We start from the raw sequence: 22,791 nt of genomic DNA on the forward strand, positions 1-22,791 counted from the left end.
TACTACAAATTGTATTTTCTTTTGTCTAAAGATGATACTAAGATGATGTTTTGTACTTTGTTTTTTTTTTTTTTTTTTTTTTTTTTTTTTTTTTTTTTTTTTTTTTTTTGCAGATTTCTTCGCTTTTGGAGGTTACGTAGGAGTATGTGTGCATGCTGGCGAAGTCTAATAGTGCATGATCAACTAAAAAAATCATGTTTTTTTATTCATTTCTCTTATAAAGACAATTTCTTTATTCTTAGATATCATTTCAAGCGATTATAAATTTGTATTGTTTTTTCCATTTTTGAGTTGGAATGTAAAATATGGTAACAATTATAGTTGTATCAGGATTTGCCTCTTTTTTATGTTATTAAATAGAAAATATATGGTTTCTAAAGTATTTAATTTTTTTTGTAAACAATATCACACGTTTGTTTTAATAATATCACACTATTAGTTTAACAATATCACAGGATGTGATAAACAATACCACACAATTGGCTTAACAATATCAAAAGATGTGGTAAATAATATCACACTACCGGCTTAACAATATCACAAGATGTGGTAAACAATATCATAAAATAATATCACCCTTATTGTCTTTCAAAAAAATATCAAATGATATGGTAAATAATATCAAGTTATTGCGCTAATAATATCACACTATGCTATTAACAATATCATATATCTATTTTTATTTGCTAGTTTCCAAACAGTTATAAGAAACAATATATATCTTCATAAGTATCACGTCATATTGTTCTAGAAGCATTACCGAACAATATCAAACTTCACGCACAACAGTATCACACTTTAGCCAAAACTATATCGCATTCACAAGGAATCTTTTTGCTATTGAGAAACAATATCACAAAGATATAAGATAAAATATCATTGCTGATTCTAAACAATATCAAAAAATTACAACCGCAATATTAATTTATAACGACTACAAATGATTACTATCCTTCCAAAATTACATCAATCGGTGCATATTCAATTAAAGTTCACAACACAGTCTAAGTACACAGATTAGTTCCTTTCTCTTCCTCTACCTTTACCAATTTCTTTTTATTATCCATTTTGACATCTTTTTCCAAAGACAATCTTCAACTTCTTGCTTGACGTTTGTTCAACCTCATCTTGTTTTAAACACTAGTACAACCTTTTCATACAACCATTTCATGACCATGACTTAATTTAATGCAAATGCCACCGACTATCTACTCAACTTTCCTAACTCAATTACATCCAACCATTAGAACGACACCAATGAAGAATATCATGAGACTTCATATTCCCTTGAAAGTAACACCGATTCTTAGCTTCATTTATGACTTGGTTTTATCCATTAGCTTCTCTGGACGCATCATGAGACTTCATATCCCCTTCAAAGTGGATCTGCCATTCCTAATAAGCAAACATGTGAGAGATATACAAGGATCCAAAGTAAAGCTCATCAAGAGCAATGAACCATACTTGTCTTTGTGGCGTCTACTTCCACTTCATCGATGATCCATCTCAAAGAAAGAAAAGGTGTCCAACACATTTACTCCGCAAGATTCTTCACCTTTAAGCCGCTTAAACAACCTGGTTTACGCAACCAACAATCTAGTGGGACAAAGTTCAACCTATTGTAGCAATAGAAGAAAGTGGATTAATCAAAACTCGAATCCACTAATGAATTAAGAGCACTCACAGAAAATATGAGCAAGGCCACAACTGAAATTAGACAAATCCGATCTAATTTTTTTCAATACCTGATGAAAACAATAGAATCAGAAGAACCAACAACAATATCTTAAAATTTATGTTGTGCTTGCTGCTCAACAAGATGAAATGGTGATGGTCAAACAAAATACCGCAACTCAATAAACCAAAGAAATGTAAATCATAAACATATGATGGCAACTCAACATCAAATCTATACCAAAACCAAACATACACCAAACTTGGAGACTCATTTGGCAGGTAAATTAAGCCTTAAGCCCAAAGTTTTTTAGGCCAATTTGGACCAAGTCATATCTCTGTCCAATAGGCCGCTCAAAGCTAAACAACTTTCACGATCTGACAAAAAATAGCACAAAAAAATACAATGTAAACAAACAAGTAGTAATTGATTTCTGACAATCAAAGTAACAAGGATGTAATAAAACAATATCACACAGTCTGCTAAACAATATCACATAGTCTGCTAAACAATATCACACTGGATACTTTAGCAGCAAATACGTGATATTTATAAGATGTCAAACAATTTAGAACCTAAATCGGCGAAATGTATACTACTACTAGCTAACAGTAAAGAGTAACAATGTAAAACAGATGTAAATCAATCTGACACAAATTTAAAAAGATTTGAAACAAGATACTACACATGTAAATTAGGTTTACATGACAACAAAACTCGAACAAAGTGAAATAATTTAAAATCGCAATCAAATAACAAGACTATGAATCAATCTCATCAAAAGTATAAATCGAGAACAAAAAAATCATAACAACAGGTGAGTTGAACAAAAAAAATTATTGAATATATAACAAATTCGTAACTTGTTCGAATTAAATTAACCTAGATGTATGAGAAAAAAGACAAATAAATCATATGAAGTCCTCACAAACTAAACCTAATTTAGGAAAAAGAGAAAAAAAGCATTGAAATCACGATGAGTAGCTACAAAATCATAACAAACGCAGTAAGATGACTAGTAATTGCAAATATATGTAGCGAAACAACAATCACATGAAAATAAAACTGAAATTAAAAACTAAAGATAAAGTAGATGTACACGACATCGCGATTTCGATTGAAATAGTATGATCGTTGATAAGAAATAGAAGAATGACAAATGATTGAGCCGAGATTGAATTCAAACAAAATAATCACGAAAAACAGAAAATTAGGGATTGCGTTGAGATGATTGAAGGTAGAGAGAGAAAGGCTTTGGGTGAGAATGAATGAATTAGGTTTGTTTCGATGGAATAAGGAGTATATATACGAGTCCGTGAAATTACCATATTATATATATATATATATATATATATATATATATATATATATATATATATATATATATATATATATATATATATATATATATATATATATATATATATATATATATATATATATATATATATATATATATATAGATATATATATATATTTTTTCTATATTATGTATTATATTCAAGTGATGTTTATAATCTTTATATAAAAACTTATATATCTCATTTGACAAAAAAGTATTATAAAAAAAATTATGAAAATTATATTATAATAGATTCTTGGTAAAAGAAATGCTAGCATTAGAATATAGTTTCATATTATTTGCATATATTTTTAATTATGATAAAAAAAATTAAAACCAAATATACGAATATTAATAAATAGTACTCCCTCCATTCAAGACCAAATACAACATTTTCATTTACACACTTGCCAAGACACAAATTACAACGTAAATATCTTTAAGTTTACATTATAAAAAATTTAAAAATTTGATATTCTCAATGTACTTTATAGGTGAATCAAATAAGATCCCACATAACCATATTTTGTCTTACATATTGCAAGAAATCGTAAAGATTCTTTTCGTTCATGAATAGTGTAAAAAAAGGAATGTTGTATTTGGTCTTGAATCGATGAAGTACAGTATTTGCTCATTATTATTAACTCAGGTTAGATGTCAAATTATGTGCGAAAAAGATGGTGTATTTCTAAGTATGTTATTTGTCCCACATTGAAAAATATGTTGGTGTGGTGAATATATTACGTATAAATAATAGAATTGTCCCACATCGAAAGTTTAGCATAAGGTGGGTAATCATATGATTATAAATAGAAGGCATCCTTAGAATCTAAGTACCAACTCAAAACCTTCTTAAGCATTGTCTTGGAGACCTCTTGAGAGTTTATATCATTATCTCCACGGTATGATATATATATTTTTTATATTATGTCCAAATGATGTTTATAATTTTTATATAAAAACTTATACATCTCATTTAGCAAAAAAGGAACATAAATTTTTTTGAAAAATAATATAATTAGATTCGTGGTAAATAAATGCTAGCATTATAATATAGTATCATATTATTTGCGCATATTTTAGTTATGATAAAAAGTTTAAAAAAAATGTACTATACGAATATTAATAAATAGTATAGTATTTAAACTGGGTTAGATGTCGAATTAGGTGCGAAAAAGATGGTGTATTTCTAAGTATATTGTTTGTCCCACATTGAAAAATAATGTAGGTGTGGTAAATATATTACATATAAATAGTTGAATTGTCTCACATTAAAAGATTATCATGAGGTGAGGTATCACATGATTATAAATAGAAGTCATATTTGAAACTTAGGGTATCAACCCAAAATCTTTTGAATCGCTTAAATATTATCTTAGAGAGTTCTTATAAGAGTTTGTATTAACGGCAAACCTTAGTTACAACGATACCATACAAATATTAATCACATAGATATTTATAAAGGATTATATATTATTATATTAGTGATATTATAATGTTTATTTTAACACAATCGATAGTATAATAACTTTTATATGACAAAATCATAATTAAAAAATAAAATGGGTGCTAAATATACATAAATTGGTTATTAATGTGTCATATATAATGATAATCTCTGCACTAAGATAGAAAATTTATGAATTATAATACAATAAAGTGTTGCATAAAAAGATCTTGAATCCACAAACAAATCAATAATGAGCTTTTTTTACTTTGATAAATAGTAGAATTAAATCTTTTTAACTTTCAAATATAGGTAATTATTATGCCTCATATATTTGAGTACTAACTAAAACACATCATAATTTATAACCATTAATCAAAATCCCACCAGAAAAAGAAAATATTTTGCATTTGTTTATACATTTTATTGCTCCCTCAATTACATCTTAAAGTCGTGCTAGGAAAAAAATGTAATTTAAATCATATCATTTGTACATATTTTAATTATGACAAAAAATGGAAAAAAACATATGAATATAAATAGATAGTATAGTATTTTCTCACTATTAAATCGGGTTGGATATCGAAATAGGTGCAAAAAAGATGGTGTACTTTTGGTTTTTCGTGTGTTATTTGTCCCACATTGAAAAATAATGTAGGTGTGGTAATTATACTACATATAAATAGTTGAATCCCATATCAGAAAATTATCATAAGGTGGCCGGTGATCCTAAAAATTAGTTTAGGAAAGTATCATAAATAATATTTTTTGATGTAAAAAGTAAAGTGGAGAATCTTTCAATTATTATAATATTTATTTCCTATATTATATTAAAGTGATGTTTCTAATTTTTATATAAAAACTTTTACATTTCATTTGGCAAAAAAATATTGTTAAGAAAATTATGAAAATAACATAGTTTGATTCGTGGTAAAAATGCTATCATTAGCGTATAGATTTCATATAATTTGTACATATATAAAATTGTGTAGTTCTTATTATGTTATATGTCCCACATTGAAAAATAATGTAGGATTATATAAAAATAATAGAATTGTCCCATATCGAAAGATTAACATAAGATATGGTGGTCTTATGATTATAAATATGAGGCATCATTGGAATTTAGGTATCAACACAACATCTTTTGCGTCTCTTAAATAAGATGTTTTGACTTTTGATCATATCTAAATAAATGATTAGACATAAGATGGAAATATTAAGACCTTATAACCATTTTTTTATTACTAAATTAATTACCCTGTTGCAACGCACGGGCATCCAAACTATTTAATAATATGATCAAGTACTCTCCATTAATATTTGTACGTTGTTTTTCTTCAATTTTTTTTTATCATAATTGAGATACGGAAATTTTCTGTGGTACCCCTTAATTTTGTCAGATTTTTCATGTTACCCCTACTTTAAAGAATCTGCCTATGGTACCAATTACTTTTAATTATATAAAAAATATACTTTAGAAAAAATTATGAAAATTATATCATTAGATTCGTCATAAAATATACGTAAGCCTAATATGATAAACTAATTCAGGTCCCTAGGTAAGCCTAATACGAATCTGAGTTTCAATGAAAAAAAATTAATGGTAAATGGAAATAATGTAGTCAATTTGCCGAGGTTCCACTTCAAATGGAGCCAAGGATTTATTGTACTTCGGTTCCGAGTAGGGATAATATATAGAAAATAATTAAGATAAACTCACTACTCATTATGATAGTAAATTTTAATAATTACTTTAGTAAAGAAAAGAATTGTAGTAACATTGGATATAGTTATATGATAGTAATCACTCATTTGAATAGTAAAAGTAACAATATTATCACTCAATGGATATAGTTATATGATAGTAATCACTCATTTGAATAGTAAAAGTAACAATATTATCACTCATTTGAATAGTAAAGATTAGTTTATTCGGTATTAAATTTTAATACTTTAGTAAAGAAAAAAATTGTAGCAACATTGGATATAGTTATATGATAGTAATCACTCATTTGAATAGTAGAAGTAACAATATTATCAACGAGATTAGTGAGAGTGGTAGAAACAACAATGGGAGTAGTGAAATAATCAATATTAATGAGGCAATAGTGAAAGTAACAATAATTACGGCGAGAGTAGTGAAATTATCAATATTAATGCGGCTAGTGACAGTAACAATAATTACGGCGGATGTAGTGAAAGTAACAATGATTACGGGCAAGTAGTGAAATGTTATTACTATTGTTTCATTAATAGGAGTAAAATATTAATAGCGGGAGTAGTGAATTTGTCTCAAAATTTATTTCATCGTAATTTTAGGATATGTTATAAAAATATAATTAATGATAAATTTATGGGTTATGCAACTTTAAGTAATTTTATTTAACGAAAAAAAAATTTAATGGTAAGTGGAGGTAGCCCGGGCCAAGCCGGGCACCAATACTAGTTAAAATAATAGAATTAAAAAATATCAAACGATAGATTCGTACTGAAGTAAACTAAAAAACGAACCCAAACGAACTTTAATTTCGACCTTGCTGACTTATGAATTGACTCAAAATTTAATTAAATTTGGCTAAAATTTGAGTTTAATTCGATTTAACTGAATTTGCACCACTATACAAGCTCTAACAATAGCAATAGTGGTTCTTATTCTTGGGATTGTCAATAAAAACCCAAAATAAAAAGTTTATCTATTGCAACTACAAGTATTTTCGGGCAGCAAGTATCAACCTGACACTAATTTTGTAGTAGTTTTTATACGAGAAACAGACAATTCTGGAGATCTGTGAACTTTGCGGCTTAACAAGACGTCATTACAATATCACAATTTAGTTCGATTACTACCAGGTCTAGTCCAACTGAACTAACAATTTCCCCCAAATTAATCCTCGTTGAAACCCTAATTCTCGAATTTGCAACCTAAAGAATCCATTAAAATGGACGATGAACACCGGCTATTGGAGAGAGAATTGTATCAAATCCAACAAATTCGTGAGCTCGACGACGAGGAATTGCAGATTGAGGAAGTCGAAGGTCTTCCTGACGATGATTCCGATGCCGATGATTTTCCTAAGTAATCAATCAATCACTCTATGCATTTTATATTTCAATTTCACTATAATTGCATTGTTCGTTCGATCGTAGTTTGATATGATAATTCAACTTAATTTTGACGCATTTGTGTGATTTATGGAGAATTATCGCTTACGAGCCAAAAAAACTGCTAATTTTAGCTAGATTGAGAAGAGATGTGTAGTTAGTGATTCAATTTCAGCAGTACATTTACGCCGAATGTGATATTCTGATCGCAGGTTTCGGTATCAATTCAAATGTTAAGCTGCAATCATTTCTTGTTTGCATTTCGCTTTGCAGAGTGTTTTTTCGTGTTAACCTATGGTTGCTTTTAGTATAAAATGTGGATTTAGAATTAAACTAGTCTTATTTAGTTTATTTTAGGTTTCGCAAAAGAATGAGCAAATTCCTAAGTAAATGAGGAGGATTTGCTTGCTGATGGTTCAGTTCCGATCAGTGTATTTAGTCAAATGTTACTTGTTATTTAGTTACTCCATTATACTCACTTTCAGTTTGTTTTTGTATAGTTGTTGCCTTCTATCACTCACCTCTGACCTTATATTTTGTGTTGCATATTCTTGGTTCAAGTGGGCGTGCTACTGGTTCAATGGGCGAATTCACATTCGATACCTGTTTGGCATCTTTGCATACCTATCTGGGTGGTAGGCATGTTAATCCACTACACCATGTTATTTACTTCTGATAATGTAAACTGAATTTTTATGTATTGGAGTTAAATTTTGCAGACGTGGAAGACACTCAACACCGGATGAGTTCAGTGGACAGCGGCACCATTTTGACTATCCCTCTTTTTTATCTTGAAGGTTCTCTCTTCTATCATGTGCTAATCGTTTTTCCATTTCCTCAAACTCAAAACTCTTAACATTCTTATAATATTAGGTATTCTCGTATTCTTCTGTGAATGTTTTTTGGTTCTCTTTTTTTTATTTTTATATATATTGAAAAAGGGGTTAGGTAATATTTTCTTCACTGTGGGGCCCTGGTTTGGTTTTGACTGCGATGATATGCCTCTCTAGTTATTGTATCATGTCTGCATTCTTGTCGTCCTCTATGAATAGTCTTTTTAAGCTGGAATGAAAATGAGCTTAGACAAAGTTTTCTCATGGTGGAGCCTTTGTTTGGTTTGCCAAAGTTATCTAAAAGTACAAATTGTAGTTTATCTAGTTACTCGGACTTGATTACACATACTGAACATGGCTACCTATATAAGTTTCCGACTCGCTAGACTCTAGGACTGTCTTAAAATGAGAATACGGGTGCGTCATACGTCTTCAAACAAATTTTTTATTGTAAGTTTGAAATATCTTGAGTTCTTTCAAACTGAACTTGAGAGAACTTTGAGATGGAAGGATCAAACTCCAGAAAAAACACACACTAAATGCTTAATACAGTATTACAGTGGTCTCTTATTGAACTTTGTCATGCCAGTTTACCTCTTTATCTCTGATTAGAGAAGTGTCAGATGGGAAATGTTCAGCTACTGGTTCCTTACCCATACCCTTAAATGTCGTGTTGGACACAGGTTTGACCTCATAAGTGAAGAGTTGTGGCCCATTATCGTACTTTGAACACTTGCTATAGAATCCATGAAGTAGGAAATTAGGCAATTGGTTATTTTGCTTTTAATAGTTGATTACTCGGTTAGGCAATTACCTTTCTTGAAAACCTGTTCTATTCAAAACTTGGGCTAGTTGTAGTCCAAATGTTCGTATACAAATGATACGTTTTTCGTTTTTGAGCATTGTGTCAACTTAATGTGGTTTCACATTTAACAAAATTGTAGCACTTTCGTACAGAAAGAAAAGTGTGAGTGGTGGTAACAAATAAATACAGAGTACTTCTTAGGATTAAGTAGGACAGCATTGTGGTCTGATCTTAAGATAAAATATGGTTGTTCTTTTTTTTTTTTTTTTTTTTTGCCTGTTTGAGTGATTCCATAGTATTGTATGTGGTGTATACTGATCTTTTATAGTTTTGGTGTACAGGAGTGGTTCTGATTCCAGAGGCAACTCTTCCTTTGAGGATCATACAGCGGAATTTTATTCTGGCTATAGAAAGAGCGATGGGCCAGACTGATTCCCCTTATACCATAGGTGTGGTATGTAATTTATTCCATGTCTATTTGAGAATTTTGATCTTCATTTGAGACCGCTCCCAACATTTTTTTTATGAATTGTGTAGGTTCTTGTTTACAAGGATTCTGAGACTAGAAGACTAAGGTCTGCAACTGTTGGTACTACAGCTGAGGTAGGTTCCAAATTTGCAAAGTTGGTTATTGTCATATGGGCATAACTGAAAAAGCGTGATTTGTTCTTCGGAGTATGAGATGCAAGGTCAACTTACTTTTAGTAAGTGTACAATTTACCAAAAGTTCTATTACAAGACCATTCAATTTTCCTACGGGAATACATTTTCAGTTTCCTTGTCTTTATTTTAGTTGCCTCTATTTGTCTTGCCAAATTTTCTTGTTTGGGATACCCATTTTGTTTTCCAAAGTTGAACACAGCTGCTCCATTTTGTGATTAAATGCAAACACATCGAGTCCTATTGTGTTTATGTTCACGTCACCTATCAACATGTCATCAATCACTCATCCCCATAATGACCTATTTACATAAACAAGTCATGCGTTATGAGTTTATGACCCAAATTAGGCCCATTATTTTTGCATCGCCCTACTTAACTTATCTAACCCTTTTATGAATAAACATGTCTAATTTTATCCACTTTATCGGTGTTATGCACCTATTTATCAGTTGATTTAATTCAAATTTAACCAATTGAGGAAAAAAGAAGAGCGGATTCCTAGCCAGGTTTCTATGTTAAGTATTGCTGCATGTCTAAACCTAGCTGTTTTGGTGAAGTCTGATTGTTCTAGTCGGAAAAATTGGGTAGATTATAGTACTTGCGAAATTTCTTTTACTGAATGCTGTTTATCTAAATCAGATTCGCCAATACCGTCGCCTTGATGATGGTTCAGTCAATGTTGTTACTCGTGGAAAGCAGCGATTCTATGTGAGACGACAGTGGGTTGATGTTGAAGGAACTGTAAGAACTAGCCCAAGCTGTATTTGTATTAGTTCTTTTTTGTGTGGCTGTTTTATCTAGTTATTGCAGGTTAATTTGATGATTTTTACTCTTTTAGCCTTGTGGAGAAGTGGAAGTTATTGAAGATGATGTACCATTAAGGACCCCACGGGATGCATTTGGAACTTTACCTCCATTGAGTAATCTCAATAGTCAGAGTTTATGTCTCTCTCCAAAATCAGGTCACCATGCTAAGAGACATAGGGATGCAGATGAAATCAATGATTCTGATACAGAATCTGACAGAAGTTTTGTGAGTGAGCTTTCATTGTCAGAGATGAGATTGCATCAGTCTGCTCTTGAGTCCTGTTGTAAGTTTGATATGATTAATGAGTCGTCAAGCAGTGATGAGGAAACACATGTTTATGAATCAGGGATTCTCTCTAGTAAATCTCAATCAAGTGATGGTTCGTCAAATCCAAAGTATATGAGTTTGTTTGCCGACTCTGATAGTGGCAAAAAAGCGAAAATGAGGCATTTATCTCAAAAGGGAGTTGCATCTAGGAAGCAAACTGTGTCCCCCAGGTTGAATCAGTTCCGTGTAGCTCCAAGAGCATTCTGGCCGTACTGGGTTTACCAGATGTATGATTCTTTCTCCCTTGCCAAAAAAACTGCAGGTATTTTTTCTTGACCCCTTCAGTTGGTCGATTCATTTCTATATTTCATAAGAAACATTTTAACTATGGTATCATTTGTATGTAATATGTATTATTTGGTTTAACAACACAATTCTCAAATCACACTATATATGTATGTTTAGATGAAGTTAAGGTACCTTGTGACTAAGTGATTGTAATCTATACAAAAGTAAGATTTTGTGCCCACAATAATCACTATAATCCTTTATGAGGCCATTGGTGAATAGTTTTTCTATCGGTAATTCCAACACTCACGACAATGCATGATAACTACAAACCAAATGAGTAATGTTCATTGAAATTTATGTATGAATTTTAACTCTGTTGTATTCTCTTTCGTTAACATTGTGTCTATACCGAATGTGGCCATCCTGAATCCTGATAACTGTAGGGTGTTTATTTCCCATGACAAGTCTTTCTGCTGAAGCTTATGGTTGCTTGAATCATTTGGTATTCTTCTCATTTGCTTCTAGCGCGCAAGAGTCATTATGGCAAGACTTTGAAATTGTTCTCAGTGTTTGTAACTTTGGTGAGGATAGTAAGTGGTCGCATTTTTTACTTCTTCCATAACACACTTCAATCATGTAGTCTCTCTCTCTGAGCAATAAAGTACTTTGTCTGTGACCACCTGATACAGTCTAGTTATACAGTTGAAGCTGTATTACAACTAGACCTCATTCTTTATTTAGGGTGTGTTTGATAAGAGAATTTGAAGGAAAGGGAGAGGACAAGACCTTACTGTCCACATGCTTGTTGTCGTTTTCCTGTCAACTTCTGTGATGTATTTACTGTTGTCATGCTAGACAAATATTTGTTCTATTTACTCTTTAAATAGAACAAAATTTTAATTGCTCATATTCTGCAAGGAGTGTCATCTGAGGATTGTGAGTTGAAGTTGCGGTGCAGTTCCTTATCAGTTTTTTACCTTTTGACCATGCTGTTCAGATATGTGGAAGCAGGTGGTTGGCGTGCCAAATATGGATGGTTTTATCAGAAAACCAGATATATTGTCGTTCTATATTGCTAGTAAAATTCCTGTTTCTGAGTCCACAAGACAAGAGCTACTTGAAATAAATGGAGTTTCCTATAGGCTCCGCCGTGAGATTGAATTACTTGAAAGCTTTGATCGTGTGAGGTGTAAAAACTGTCAGGTATGAGTTATGACTTAATTTCTGTTCCTCAATATTCTTTTTTTTTTTTTTTTTAATATCCCACCTCTCACTAATGCACGTCTTTTTCGCCTTGTTTTATTCAGACTGTAATTGCCCGACGAAGTGATTTGTTGGTAATGTCTAATGAGGGCCCTCTTGGTACATATGTAAATCCATATGGTTGTGTACATGAGACCGTGACACTTCACAAAGCCAATGGCTTGGCATTGATTGGTCGACCCTCTACAGAAAGCAGCTGGTTTCCTGGGTATGCTGTTTATTACTACTACATATTTTTTGCACCCCGCTTTCACCCTAGAAAATTTATTGCATTTTACACGTTATTATTGAATTAACTTACTCTAAATGACCTACCGCCTCTTGATGCTCAAACCCAACAACCAGATGACTAGGTAGTAGCTATGCTACTCAATCCGTTTATTAGTATAAAACATGGGACCATGGAGTTCCCAACAGTCCAAGTGTTGGACTCGGCTTTATGAAAAATTTTCATGTTATTGGTATAAATTTTGAAATAAAGTGTCCCAAGTGTCTTTTACCTATATTGGAGTGTCGACTGTCTCACAACACTAGGTAATGTGGAAATTGGGGCAACATAGGTTGGCGGTAGCCTGTTGCCCTGTTTCAACGTCTTAAGCCGTTAAGCATGACTTTTGTATTACTATGAAGCTATGCTATCAAACTTGACGTCACCTGGAAATCTTGCACAGATATGCATGGACTATTGCGAACTGCGCTAACTGTGAGAGACATATGGGGTGGTTGTTTACTGCTACCAACAAGAAGTTAAAGCCAAAATCCTTCTGGGCAGTTCGTAGCACTCAGATTGCTGATGACAAACGTTAACGTTTCCTTCAGCCATCTCCCAAATTCTCTGCTTTAATGTAGTAGTTGTAATTGAGCTGTAAATATTCACATGTATGGCTGTCTTAGAATAGGTACCCACACATATGACCGGAACCAAGACAAAGCTCAGACGGTTTAATCTGGATCTACGTTAAATGGAAGTTGCCACTGTTATCTGGCTGGTCCTCATGTACTCTTGTTTAACCAGTCTTTTTACTCATCTTTTGAATCTGCCATTTTTGAAACAGTTCAGTACTATCTCATTTTTCAGTTTACCTAATCTTGATCATTATAATCGTAAATACCGCTAGTACGTAGAAAACGTGGTTGCATAGTGATCATTATATCTTTAAAACTTGTAGATTTAATATGCAGCTGTTAATTTGTGTTCAAAACAGTCACTAGTGGTGATATCTCACAACCTCGATTTAATCCTGGTTTCTAACTTTTCTCGCCGTCCGTTCCATTTCCCCAACCGGTGGGAGCAGACCTAAACGGACTGCGAGCAGCTTATAATTTTCTTTTATCTTTCTGTGCGTTGCAGACACATTAATGGAACAGAGTGAATTTCACTCTTTTTTTTTTATTCTCGCAAGAGTGGGGCCAAGATACTCGATATGGAGTAGTTTAATAAGGCAAATGTTTTCGTGAAAATTAAGCAATTATAATTACATTGTCAATCCAAGATAAGTTGTGGAGTACATCTGATTTTATTACAATCATTTGATCCCCCTTAGAGCATTGAAATAATAATGTCTTCAAGATAATGGGAACTTGATATTATGAAGTAAAACTTTGACGAATAAACTGGGTGCTCCAACATGTATAAAGTTTTAAAATGCTTGCACTTATTCCTTGATATCATCCACGTTTCTTACAATATTTAATTTAATTATATTAATATTAATGACATCATGTGTTAATTTATGTATTGCGTAGTTTATATTCCATATCAACTTGCTTACAAAAATATGGAAGAATACAATTTTGCTAGAATTACGATATTCTTTGAGTAATTTTTTTTTTTTTTTTTTTTGACAATCATCGAGTAATTTTAAATGACCAAAGAAGTGGAAACAAGGTATGCTTGAGTAAAGGACTAAAGGTGATGAATATGACTTTATGAGTTGAGGTTATTGAAATGTTGAATGAGTTAGGTTGAAGGGTTAAATTGGCTAAGTACCTAACTCAAATTATGATTGAGAGGTCTATCTTTCTGGATGGTCAAATTTTCATTTTCATTTGTGTTAGCTAAATGATTCCGTTTTCATCCTGAAAATTAACAGAAAACTAATACTCCCCATATTCTATGAGAATAAATAAACACATTCATTTCATTAGAAAAATATGAGAGTTTCTAATTTCCCACCCCCATCTCCTCATAAATCGTAATTCAAAGTAACTATGTGAATACACATACATAATTAGAAGTTGTTTAATTATCCCTTCTAAAACACATAAATTGATTTATAGGATTTGTAAAAGTGGTGAGTTGTTTGTTTCCTCCAAATTACATGAATTTGAAATTCAATTCCTCCATAATAGGGAAGTTACTTACCTTGGCTCGATCTGTTCTTTCGACTTAATTTCAATTCTTATGAGTACAGTTCAGGTAGTTCAAGTTCAAAGTTTAATACAATTTAATTTAGTTCAGACAATTTTAGTCCAAAATAACAAGACCCTAATCCATAATTCTATTTCATAAAATTTGCAAAATCATAAAAATTCTTATTTCCTTGAAACTTCAATTACTCTAATACAGTTTAACAATGAAGCGGCATAAATTGGCGGGAGATGTATATTAGCAGGTTCATTGACATTTGACACTATATATACATTTGGTAACACCAACAAACAACGCGTAAAAATCACTACTATGCGACCCTTTCACTGGTCGCACTTAATTTTCACATCCTCTGTCAAAACGTGAAACGACCTTTCTTCCTCCTCAAGAACCTTCCATATTTTATACCAAAACCACAACTTAACACAATGATTTCACTCATGAGACCCCATCTTATGGTATAAGCCGCTAATACCGAGTCTTAATACCACCCTTTCACATGCTTATATGTTATTATTTTAACAAATCTTACATTTTTAGATGTAAAAGGGTGATATGGTACTGAATCTTGGTACCACCTAAGGACATCGTCTCGTTTTTCTTTAATTACTCTTTAATCATATTTAATCAAATTCATGTCGCCGCGTTTATAGTTCCCTTCATACCTTTCTTCATTATGTCAACAAAATATATTCCATATTTTGTTTCTTGAAAAAACAAACCCGTATTTTCCCACTATAAACGTGCACTATATAAGCACAACGTAACAAACCCTTTTTTCATCAACATTTTCTTGGCATAAAGATCCAATCTTTACCATTTTTATCGTTTTAATCATCTGGGTTCGTAATATTTCCCTGCAATTTTACGTATTCTTTTTGTGTGTTTGTGTGTAGAGAGGTAATAAAAGTGTGGTGATAAGAAGAATAATGGGGAGTGGAAGTGTATTGGATGAGATGAGAGAATCAAACGGTGTTGGTGGAGGTGTTCAAGATGTTTATGGTGAAGATTTCGCCACGGAGGATCAACATGTTACCCCTTGGTCCTTTTCTGTTGCTAGGTTATTATTTTTGTCACTTTCTTATCATTTTATATTGTTGTTGTTATAATGTGTTTTGTATGTTTGTGATTTTATAATGTTGACATGATATTTCGGATCATTTGGAAACTGTCTCTCGTATTAGACTATTAGGTTTATGATTGCATACATCTAGACCGTATTGGAATTCATTTTAATGTGGGTAACGGTCTCTCATAATGTGTTTGATCAAATGATTATGTGAAATGGGTTTCTCGGATGAAGTTTCTTGGTATTTTTATAGATAAAAGATTTCTCTGATGCGGTATATGGAGTATTGAATGTTTAGTTAACCTACATTAGTACTACATTACTATGATTTCAGAAGGTTGTGACGCCTATTCGATGTGACATGCTTGTTGGGATTGCCCGCCTTATTAGATTCGTCTTTCTTTCATGCGCCACAATGCTTATTTTCTTGATTTATCGGTATTAAAATCTTCTAGTAGCCGCAAATTTCTTGAGTTAAAGCTTCGCATAAACAAAATCATTTTACTCGTTTTATCGACCTGGTACAATAATTTCACTGTAATGAAGCGTAAATACTTCTTTCTAAAGAACATTATGCCCTCAGTGTAAGATTGCTTATGAACACAATACTGCACAATAGCCTAGTATAAAAAGTTTTTTTGTGGCAAATGTTTCCTTTATATATAGAGTGCCCTTGTCTTGAACATTAACATCTTGGGATGATTTGCAAATGATTCGCACTCATAAGATGATTTGTTTGGTAAAATGGGGTGATAAAAAAGATGATTTGTTTGGTAAAATGAGATGATTTGCAAATGATAGCTCATCATCATTTGTTCTTCTTACAGTGGCCACTCGCTGCTAAGGGATCCTCACCACAACAAAGGGCTTGCTTTTACTGAAAAAGAGAGAGATGCTCATTATTTGCGTGGTTTATTACCACCTGTGACCCTGTCCCAAGAGCTTCAGGTTGCTTACCGAACCTTCCTTTAGTCTGCTCATTTTGCCAGTAAATCTTGCTGATCATTTTTAGCATTCCTGTCATTAGGAGAAGAAGTTTTTGACAGTTCTTCGGCAATATCAAGTTCCCTTGCACAAATACATATCCATGATGGATCTTCAGGTATATTTTTCTGAGCAAGAGAATTACCCTTCTACTGCTTCGCGAGTCCTAATAAGTTACCATCACTTTGTATTGAACTTCATGACATTTCTGTAACCCATGGCAGTCTTAGCTTGAGCTTAATGATTGCAATACGACTATACGACTATTGTTATCCCTCAGACTTTGAGTCCTAGCATTGAAATAATATTACTCTAATGTTTATGGAGTACTACTCAAAAGTCTGGAAATTTTACCTGCATTATAGTCTGGGCTCTCTGGCTTCAAACCCGGGATAAAGTCAGTCGAGGATTTCTTTTGACATTCATATTGTACATTCTTCAGTCCAGTCTTGGGCGTTGAAAACTAAATCTTCGCATTCACTTCTAGTACATGCTGCAACATAGAGTTGGATTCGTACAATAGTAAATTAGTAAGCTTGTTTGATGTTCCTATTTGTGGTGTTGACCATCTTATTTTACAGGAGACGAATGAGAAGCTGTTCTATAAGCTTCTCATTGACCATGTTGAAGAACTACTACCCCTTGTCTATACTCCGGTTGTTGGCGAGGCTTGTCAAAAATATGGAAGTATCTTTAAACGTCCCCAAGGACTGTTTATCAGTTTGAAGGATAAGTATGTTTCAAGTGCTCGCTCTTCAACTGTTTTATAGCTTTTCATGGACCATGTTGAAGTGGATGTTTGATATGAATCTTTCTGTTTCAGGGGTAAAATTCTGGAGATTTTGAAAAATTGGCCTGAAAAGAGCATTCAAGTTATAGTTGTTACTGATGGTGAGCGCATTCTGGGACTAGGAGATCTTGGTTGCCAGGTGCCTATCTAAGAATTTGTGCACTTTCTTATTCATAATTTTTTCTTGGTACCATTTAGTTACAAACGTACTCGCTTGAAATGTTCAGGGAATGGGCATACCTGTTGGAAAACTTTCCTTGTACACCGCTCTTGGTGGAGTTTGCCCTTCAGCCGTACGTGATTTATCTACATGAGTTTACCTCCTCCCACTGAGAATTTCTGAATTTGAATCTTAAAAATTCATCTCTTCCTGCAGTGCTTGCCTATAACCCTTGACGTTGGCACAAACAATGAGAAGCTTTTAGACGACGAATTTTATATTGGATTGAAGCAAAAGAGGGCTACTGGAGAAGAATATGCTGAGTTTGTTGAAGAGTTTATGACCGCTGTCAAGCAAAACTATGGAGAGAAAATCCTTGTGCAGGTGAGTCACAAATTCGAGTGTATATCCAATATCCATGAAAGTTCTGTTCTCTGACAATTCTTTGCTGTTCCCTCAGTTTGAAGATTTCGCCAACCATAATGCATTTGAGTTGTTGGAGAAATATCGTAAAACTCACCTTGTCTTCAATGATGACATACAGGTAACATTGATTCTTATGGTTAAAGATCATGATTTTTTTTTGAAAATTATTCAATTGCTATAATGCCATTTCTCCGTGCAGGGTACTGCCTCTGTGGTTCTCGCAGGCCTTATTGCTTCTCTGAAACTACTAGGAGGGAGTTTGGCTGACCATACTTTCTTATTCTTGGGAGCCGGAGAAGTGAGAACTCACGAACTTTTCTTAAGTAAAATCTATGAATGTAATCTTTAGTTTATTTCTACAAAAGCAAAAATCGTCTAAAGAACAGAGAAAAAAGTACAATATCAGATTATTATTTTTGTTTGGATTGCATCATCTTGTTTAGTTAGGATCTGAACCAGGGAGGACCACAAGGGTGGCAAAGGTATCCCTCCTAAGTTATAACACTACTGTATCCTCAAATCGACCATTTACCAGTTGATCTAAGGGGCTTAGAGAGTTAGGGATATCAGATTGGCTAAGGCTTTAATTTCGTGCCTTTCTTCCTCATATTATTAAGAAAATATTCTGTACCTATGTGTCATACTGTCATATCAGTGAAGAAAGAGAAAAACAAAGTCGTTTGAGTTTTCTGCAGAAAACATTAAGGATTACTTGTTTATTTGATGTGCTATCTGAACGCTTTTCATTTATCCGAAGGCTGGAACGGGTATCGCTGAACTTATAGCTCTTGAAATGTCAAATAAGGTACCAACTCATTCCACAGTTCTACTGCTGCGTAATTTAGTTGGTTATCTGAGGATTATTATTTTTATATTATCTTTTGTGTGGTCGTTGTATAGACTAATGCTCCGGTGGAAGAAATGAGGAAAAAGATATGGCTAGTAGATTCCAAGGTAATATGCTCATGCTATCTTGTAATCGTACTTCTTAATCGATGTTACTAAACTCTATTATTTCTTTGCTCCTTTTACTTATAATGGCGAGTCATGTATGAGACAGTCTCACATTTGAGACCAACCAAAATTCTTTATCTACTCATTTAATTATGTTACGGCTGATGGTCACACATGTAAGACTGTCTCATGTAAATTGCCGTGTACTGATAAAGCTTCCCACTGCTCTTCTTGCAGGGGCTAGTCGTTAGTTCGAGGAAAGAGTCACTCCAACATTTCAAACAGCCTTGGGCACATGATCATGAACCTATTACAACTCTTTTAGAGGCAGTACAGGTGAAAGAGAACATCTGCCCACATCACAAAACCTGCATGTGTCTAAAGTCGAAACCCATTGGCTTACACTTTTCTATGACCAATTTGACAGGCAATCAAGCCCACGGTGTTAATAGGAACTTCCGGAAAGGGAAATACATTCACCAAAGAAGTGGTTGAAACCATGTCATCTGTAAATGAGGTAATACCCATTATCTATTTCTCTCCCTTTTTTTCCCTCATGTTGAAGGTTCTATCTTTCCTAAATATCGACTTTTGCGTCATTTCTCTTGTAGAAACCTCTTATTCTTGCTCTATCAAATCCAACTTCCCAGTCAGAATGTACTGCAGAACAGGCGTACACATGGAGCCAGGTAAGAAGTGGATTGTTGCTGAATAATTCTCTCAATTTATCCTGTTATCTCTATATTTTTCAGAAAATCAGAACCTAATGAGCTTGTGCACTGAAACCTTAGGGCAAGGCAATATTTGCTAGTGGTAGCCCTTTCGTTCCTGTTGAATATGATGGATCGACTTTCGTCCCAGGCCAGGTTTAACCTGCACTCAATTGCCTTAGTGTTTGTTTAGTAGCAGGACAAGTTTATTCACAGTTTGATCTTTATTTTCACGTTTCAGGCAAATAATGCTTACATATTCCCTGGTTTTGGTTTGGGCCTGATCATGTGTGGCGCCATTCGCGTCCATGATGACATGCTATTGGCTGCCTGTAAGTGCACTCTAAGACTCAGAAATCTAATGGAATGATGTTATTACTGATTATGCAGCCGGATAACATGAACCATCTAATGGAATGATGTTATTACTGATTAAGCAGTGTCTCCTAGTCCTATTATTATTAGTAACCATCTGATTGACTCTAATTCATTTGAAAACAGCCGAGGCCCTGGCTTCGCAAGTGACAGAGGAGCACTTCAAAAAAGGACTCATTTTCCCACCATTCACTAACATTAGAAAGATTTCTGCTCATATTGCTACCAAAGTAGCTGAAAAAGCTTATGAACTTGGTGAGTTTATACCTATTTCACCTTTACTGCCATTAATGAAAAAAAAAAACAGTCATCTGATTTGAAGTTAATACAGGTCTGGCGAGTCGGCTTCCACAACCGAAGGATCTGTTCAAGTTTGCTGAAAGCTGCATGTACAGCCCTATTTACCGAAATTATCGTTAGAATATTAGGGACTGTCTTCTTAATTCACTGCAGTTTTGGTTCTTCCAGTTACCCGAAACTCTTCTTATTACCAGCATTGGTTCTATATTCTTTTCATTCTTCACATTGGTTATTGGTTGTACTTGCCATTTATTAGATTTTGTATGTTTACATTTTGTATTGTGTTAATGTCAAGTTATTAAGCTAAATCCATATAATAATAATTATATATTTACGAGTAGATAGGTATGTTATTCGAGAATTATGCAAGTAAAAATGCGACAAAAGTTTGAACAAGTTTAAACTTGAAAGGCAGCGTTTTGGTGTCACTGAGTACAAAATCTTATCTGCAACGGGGTAAGTGTTAACGGATCAAAATCAATTCATATATCCGGTTAGAAATGAGCGATAAGCCGATAAATGGTGCTACAAACATGTTTTTGGATCAGTTTTACATTTACAATCGTCTTAATTGAAACTTTACTAATTCATGATTTGTTGGCACAAACATTTTATCGGACAAAGCTGCTTTGATTTGGATTTGTCCAAATTTTGTACTCAGCACGTCATAAGCACATGGGGTTTTTCATCAACATGATAAGATTGGCATTTGGCATTAACGCGTGAGTTTTGTTTAGGCTATTTTTGGTCAGGTATGAGTGTATGACTATTAGTTCGTCTGCCATCCCAGTTGGTCTTGCTTTAACATCTTTTTAAGTGACCACCTCTGACAATCTTCTTCACATCTATTTTAATTAGATGTGAAAACCGTGTTAAGTTCAAACCATTTTAAATAAGAAATTGTGCTCTCATTCAGTTTTATTTCTCCGTTCTCCGTTAACTGTGTTTATCGTCAGGAATTTTTAATGGTTACTCTACCGTAAATCGTAATCACTGCTTTTTGGTTAAAATGGATATTTTGTATACCATTGGCATTAGCCTACCATTATAACTTCCAATTCAATCATTACATTTTAAAATGAGACTACCTTAATTTCTTACATATAAAGTGATTACCTTAATTTCTTACCTAAATAGTGAATGAAGGACAATTTAGAGTAAATAAGCCTCGAGTAACATTAAAACGGATTAAGTATCATTCAGTTAATTTCTTACCTCAATCATTACAAAAAGCAACCTTTTGAACATTAAAATGAAGTCTTAAATCAATGTGAAGTAAGTCTCCCTTCAGATGAATATGTCAGTTTAACATTAAAACGGGTCAGGTATCATCCACTTGTGCATATAAGTCAAATTTATTCTTTTTCTATGAAAATTTGTGACCACTTTGATATTTGTAACCTTAAAAATCACGTATTTTTATTTGTATACTCCGTACAAGATATTAATATGCATCCTTCTAAGTAGACCTGGCAAACAGGTCAACCGGGTCGGGTTCGGGTCGGGCCAGTTTGGGTCGGGTTATTTCGGGTTTCTCAAATTTTCGGATTAGTTCGGATCGGGTCAGTTCATTTCGGGTTACGGTCTATTTCGGGTTTGTTGGTCGGTGTGTTTTGGTCAAGCGGGTCGGGTTAATTCGGGTCAGGCCATTTTCGGGTCAAAGATTAAGAGAAGAGAGGCATTTCAAGTCTATTAGGGTCAATTAAAGTTATATTTTGTCGGGTCATTTTCGGGTTCAGTGGTTTCGGATTGGTCATTTCGGGTCGGGTCTGTTACGGGTCCATAAAAGCTCGGGTCATTTTCGGGTCAGGTCGGGTCACTTCGGGCTTCGGGTGTCATTCGGGTTCAGCAATTCGGGTCAATTTCGGGTCTCGGGTCATCCTTTTCGGGTCGGGTCAACCGGGTCGGGTTGATTTTGCCAGGTCTACTTCTAAGAAGCGCCAAGGTTAACGGTTAATAAACGGAAAATCGGACACAATACCTCTCTATCATAATAAACGAACGAATGATACCATACATACAAACCTTTTTAAGATTGACATGAAATCAAGAAAATCGAATCATATTCCATACAAGAAAACAAGAAATCAAAGTAGAACCAAAAACCAGATCAGCATCCACTATCAATGTTCCTTTTTATATTGTGAAGCGTA

General features: G+C 33.4%; 2 protein-coding genes across 2 annotated transcripts; both read left to right on the forward strand.

Moving 5' to 3' along the window:
* The first annotated feature begins 7,227 nt into the window (after positions 1 to 7,227).
* Positions 7,228 to 13,586, forward strand: LOC141612156 (uncharacterized). The gene is made up of 10 exons (XM_074430874.1): positions 7,228 to 7,543; positions 8,131 to 8,204; positions 8,289 to 8,366; positions 9,549 to 9,661; positions 9,745 to 9,810; positions 10,510 to 10,611; positions 10,709 to 11,267; positions 12,234 to 12,439; positions 12,544 to 12,707; positions 13,171 to 13,586. Exons 1-10 carry the CDS (start codon positions 7,407 to 7,409, stop codon positions 13,304 to 13,306), a joined length of 1,635 nt encoding a protein of 544 aa, XP_074286975.1. The 5' UTR covers positions 7,228 to 7,406; the 3' UTR covers positions 13,307 to 13,586.
* A 1,532-nt stretch (positions 13,587 to 15,118) lies between these two features.
* On the forward strand, positions 15,119 to 20,946 carry LOC141612157 (NADP-dependent malic enzyme). Its single transcript, XM_074430876.1, has 19 exons — positions 15,119 to 15,328; positions 15,767 to 15,930; positions 16,767 to 16,887; positions 16,967 to 17,041; positions 17,505 to 17,656; positions 17,747 to 17,852; positions 17,941 to 18,006; positions 18,090 to 18,257; positions 18,334 to 18,417; positions 18,499 to 18,597; positions 19,057 to 19,104; positions 19,200 to 19,253; positions 19,491 to 19,589; positions 19,681 to 19,770; positions 19,865 to 19,942; positions 20,045 to 20,119; positions 20,205 to 20,295; positions 20,465 to 20,593; positions 20,670 to 20,946. Exons 1-19 carry the CDS (start codon positions 15,299 to 15,301, stop codon positions 20,756 to 20,758), a joined length of 1,818 nt encoding a protein of 605 aa, XP_074286977.1. The 5' UTR covers positions 15,119 to 15,298; the 3' UTR covers positions 20,759 to 20,946.
* Positions 20,947 to 22,791: the final 1,845 nt, after the last annotated feature.

The sequence above is a fragment of the Silene latifolia genome, chromosome 11, assembly GCF_048544455.1.
Source record: "Silene latifolia isolate original U9 population chromosome 11, ASM4854445v1, whole genome shotgun sequence".
Classification (NCBI taxonomy): domain Eukaryota; kingdom Viridiplantae; phylum Streptophyta; class Magnoliopsida; order Caryophyllales; family Caryophyllaceae; genus Silene; species Silene latifolia.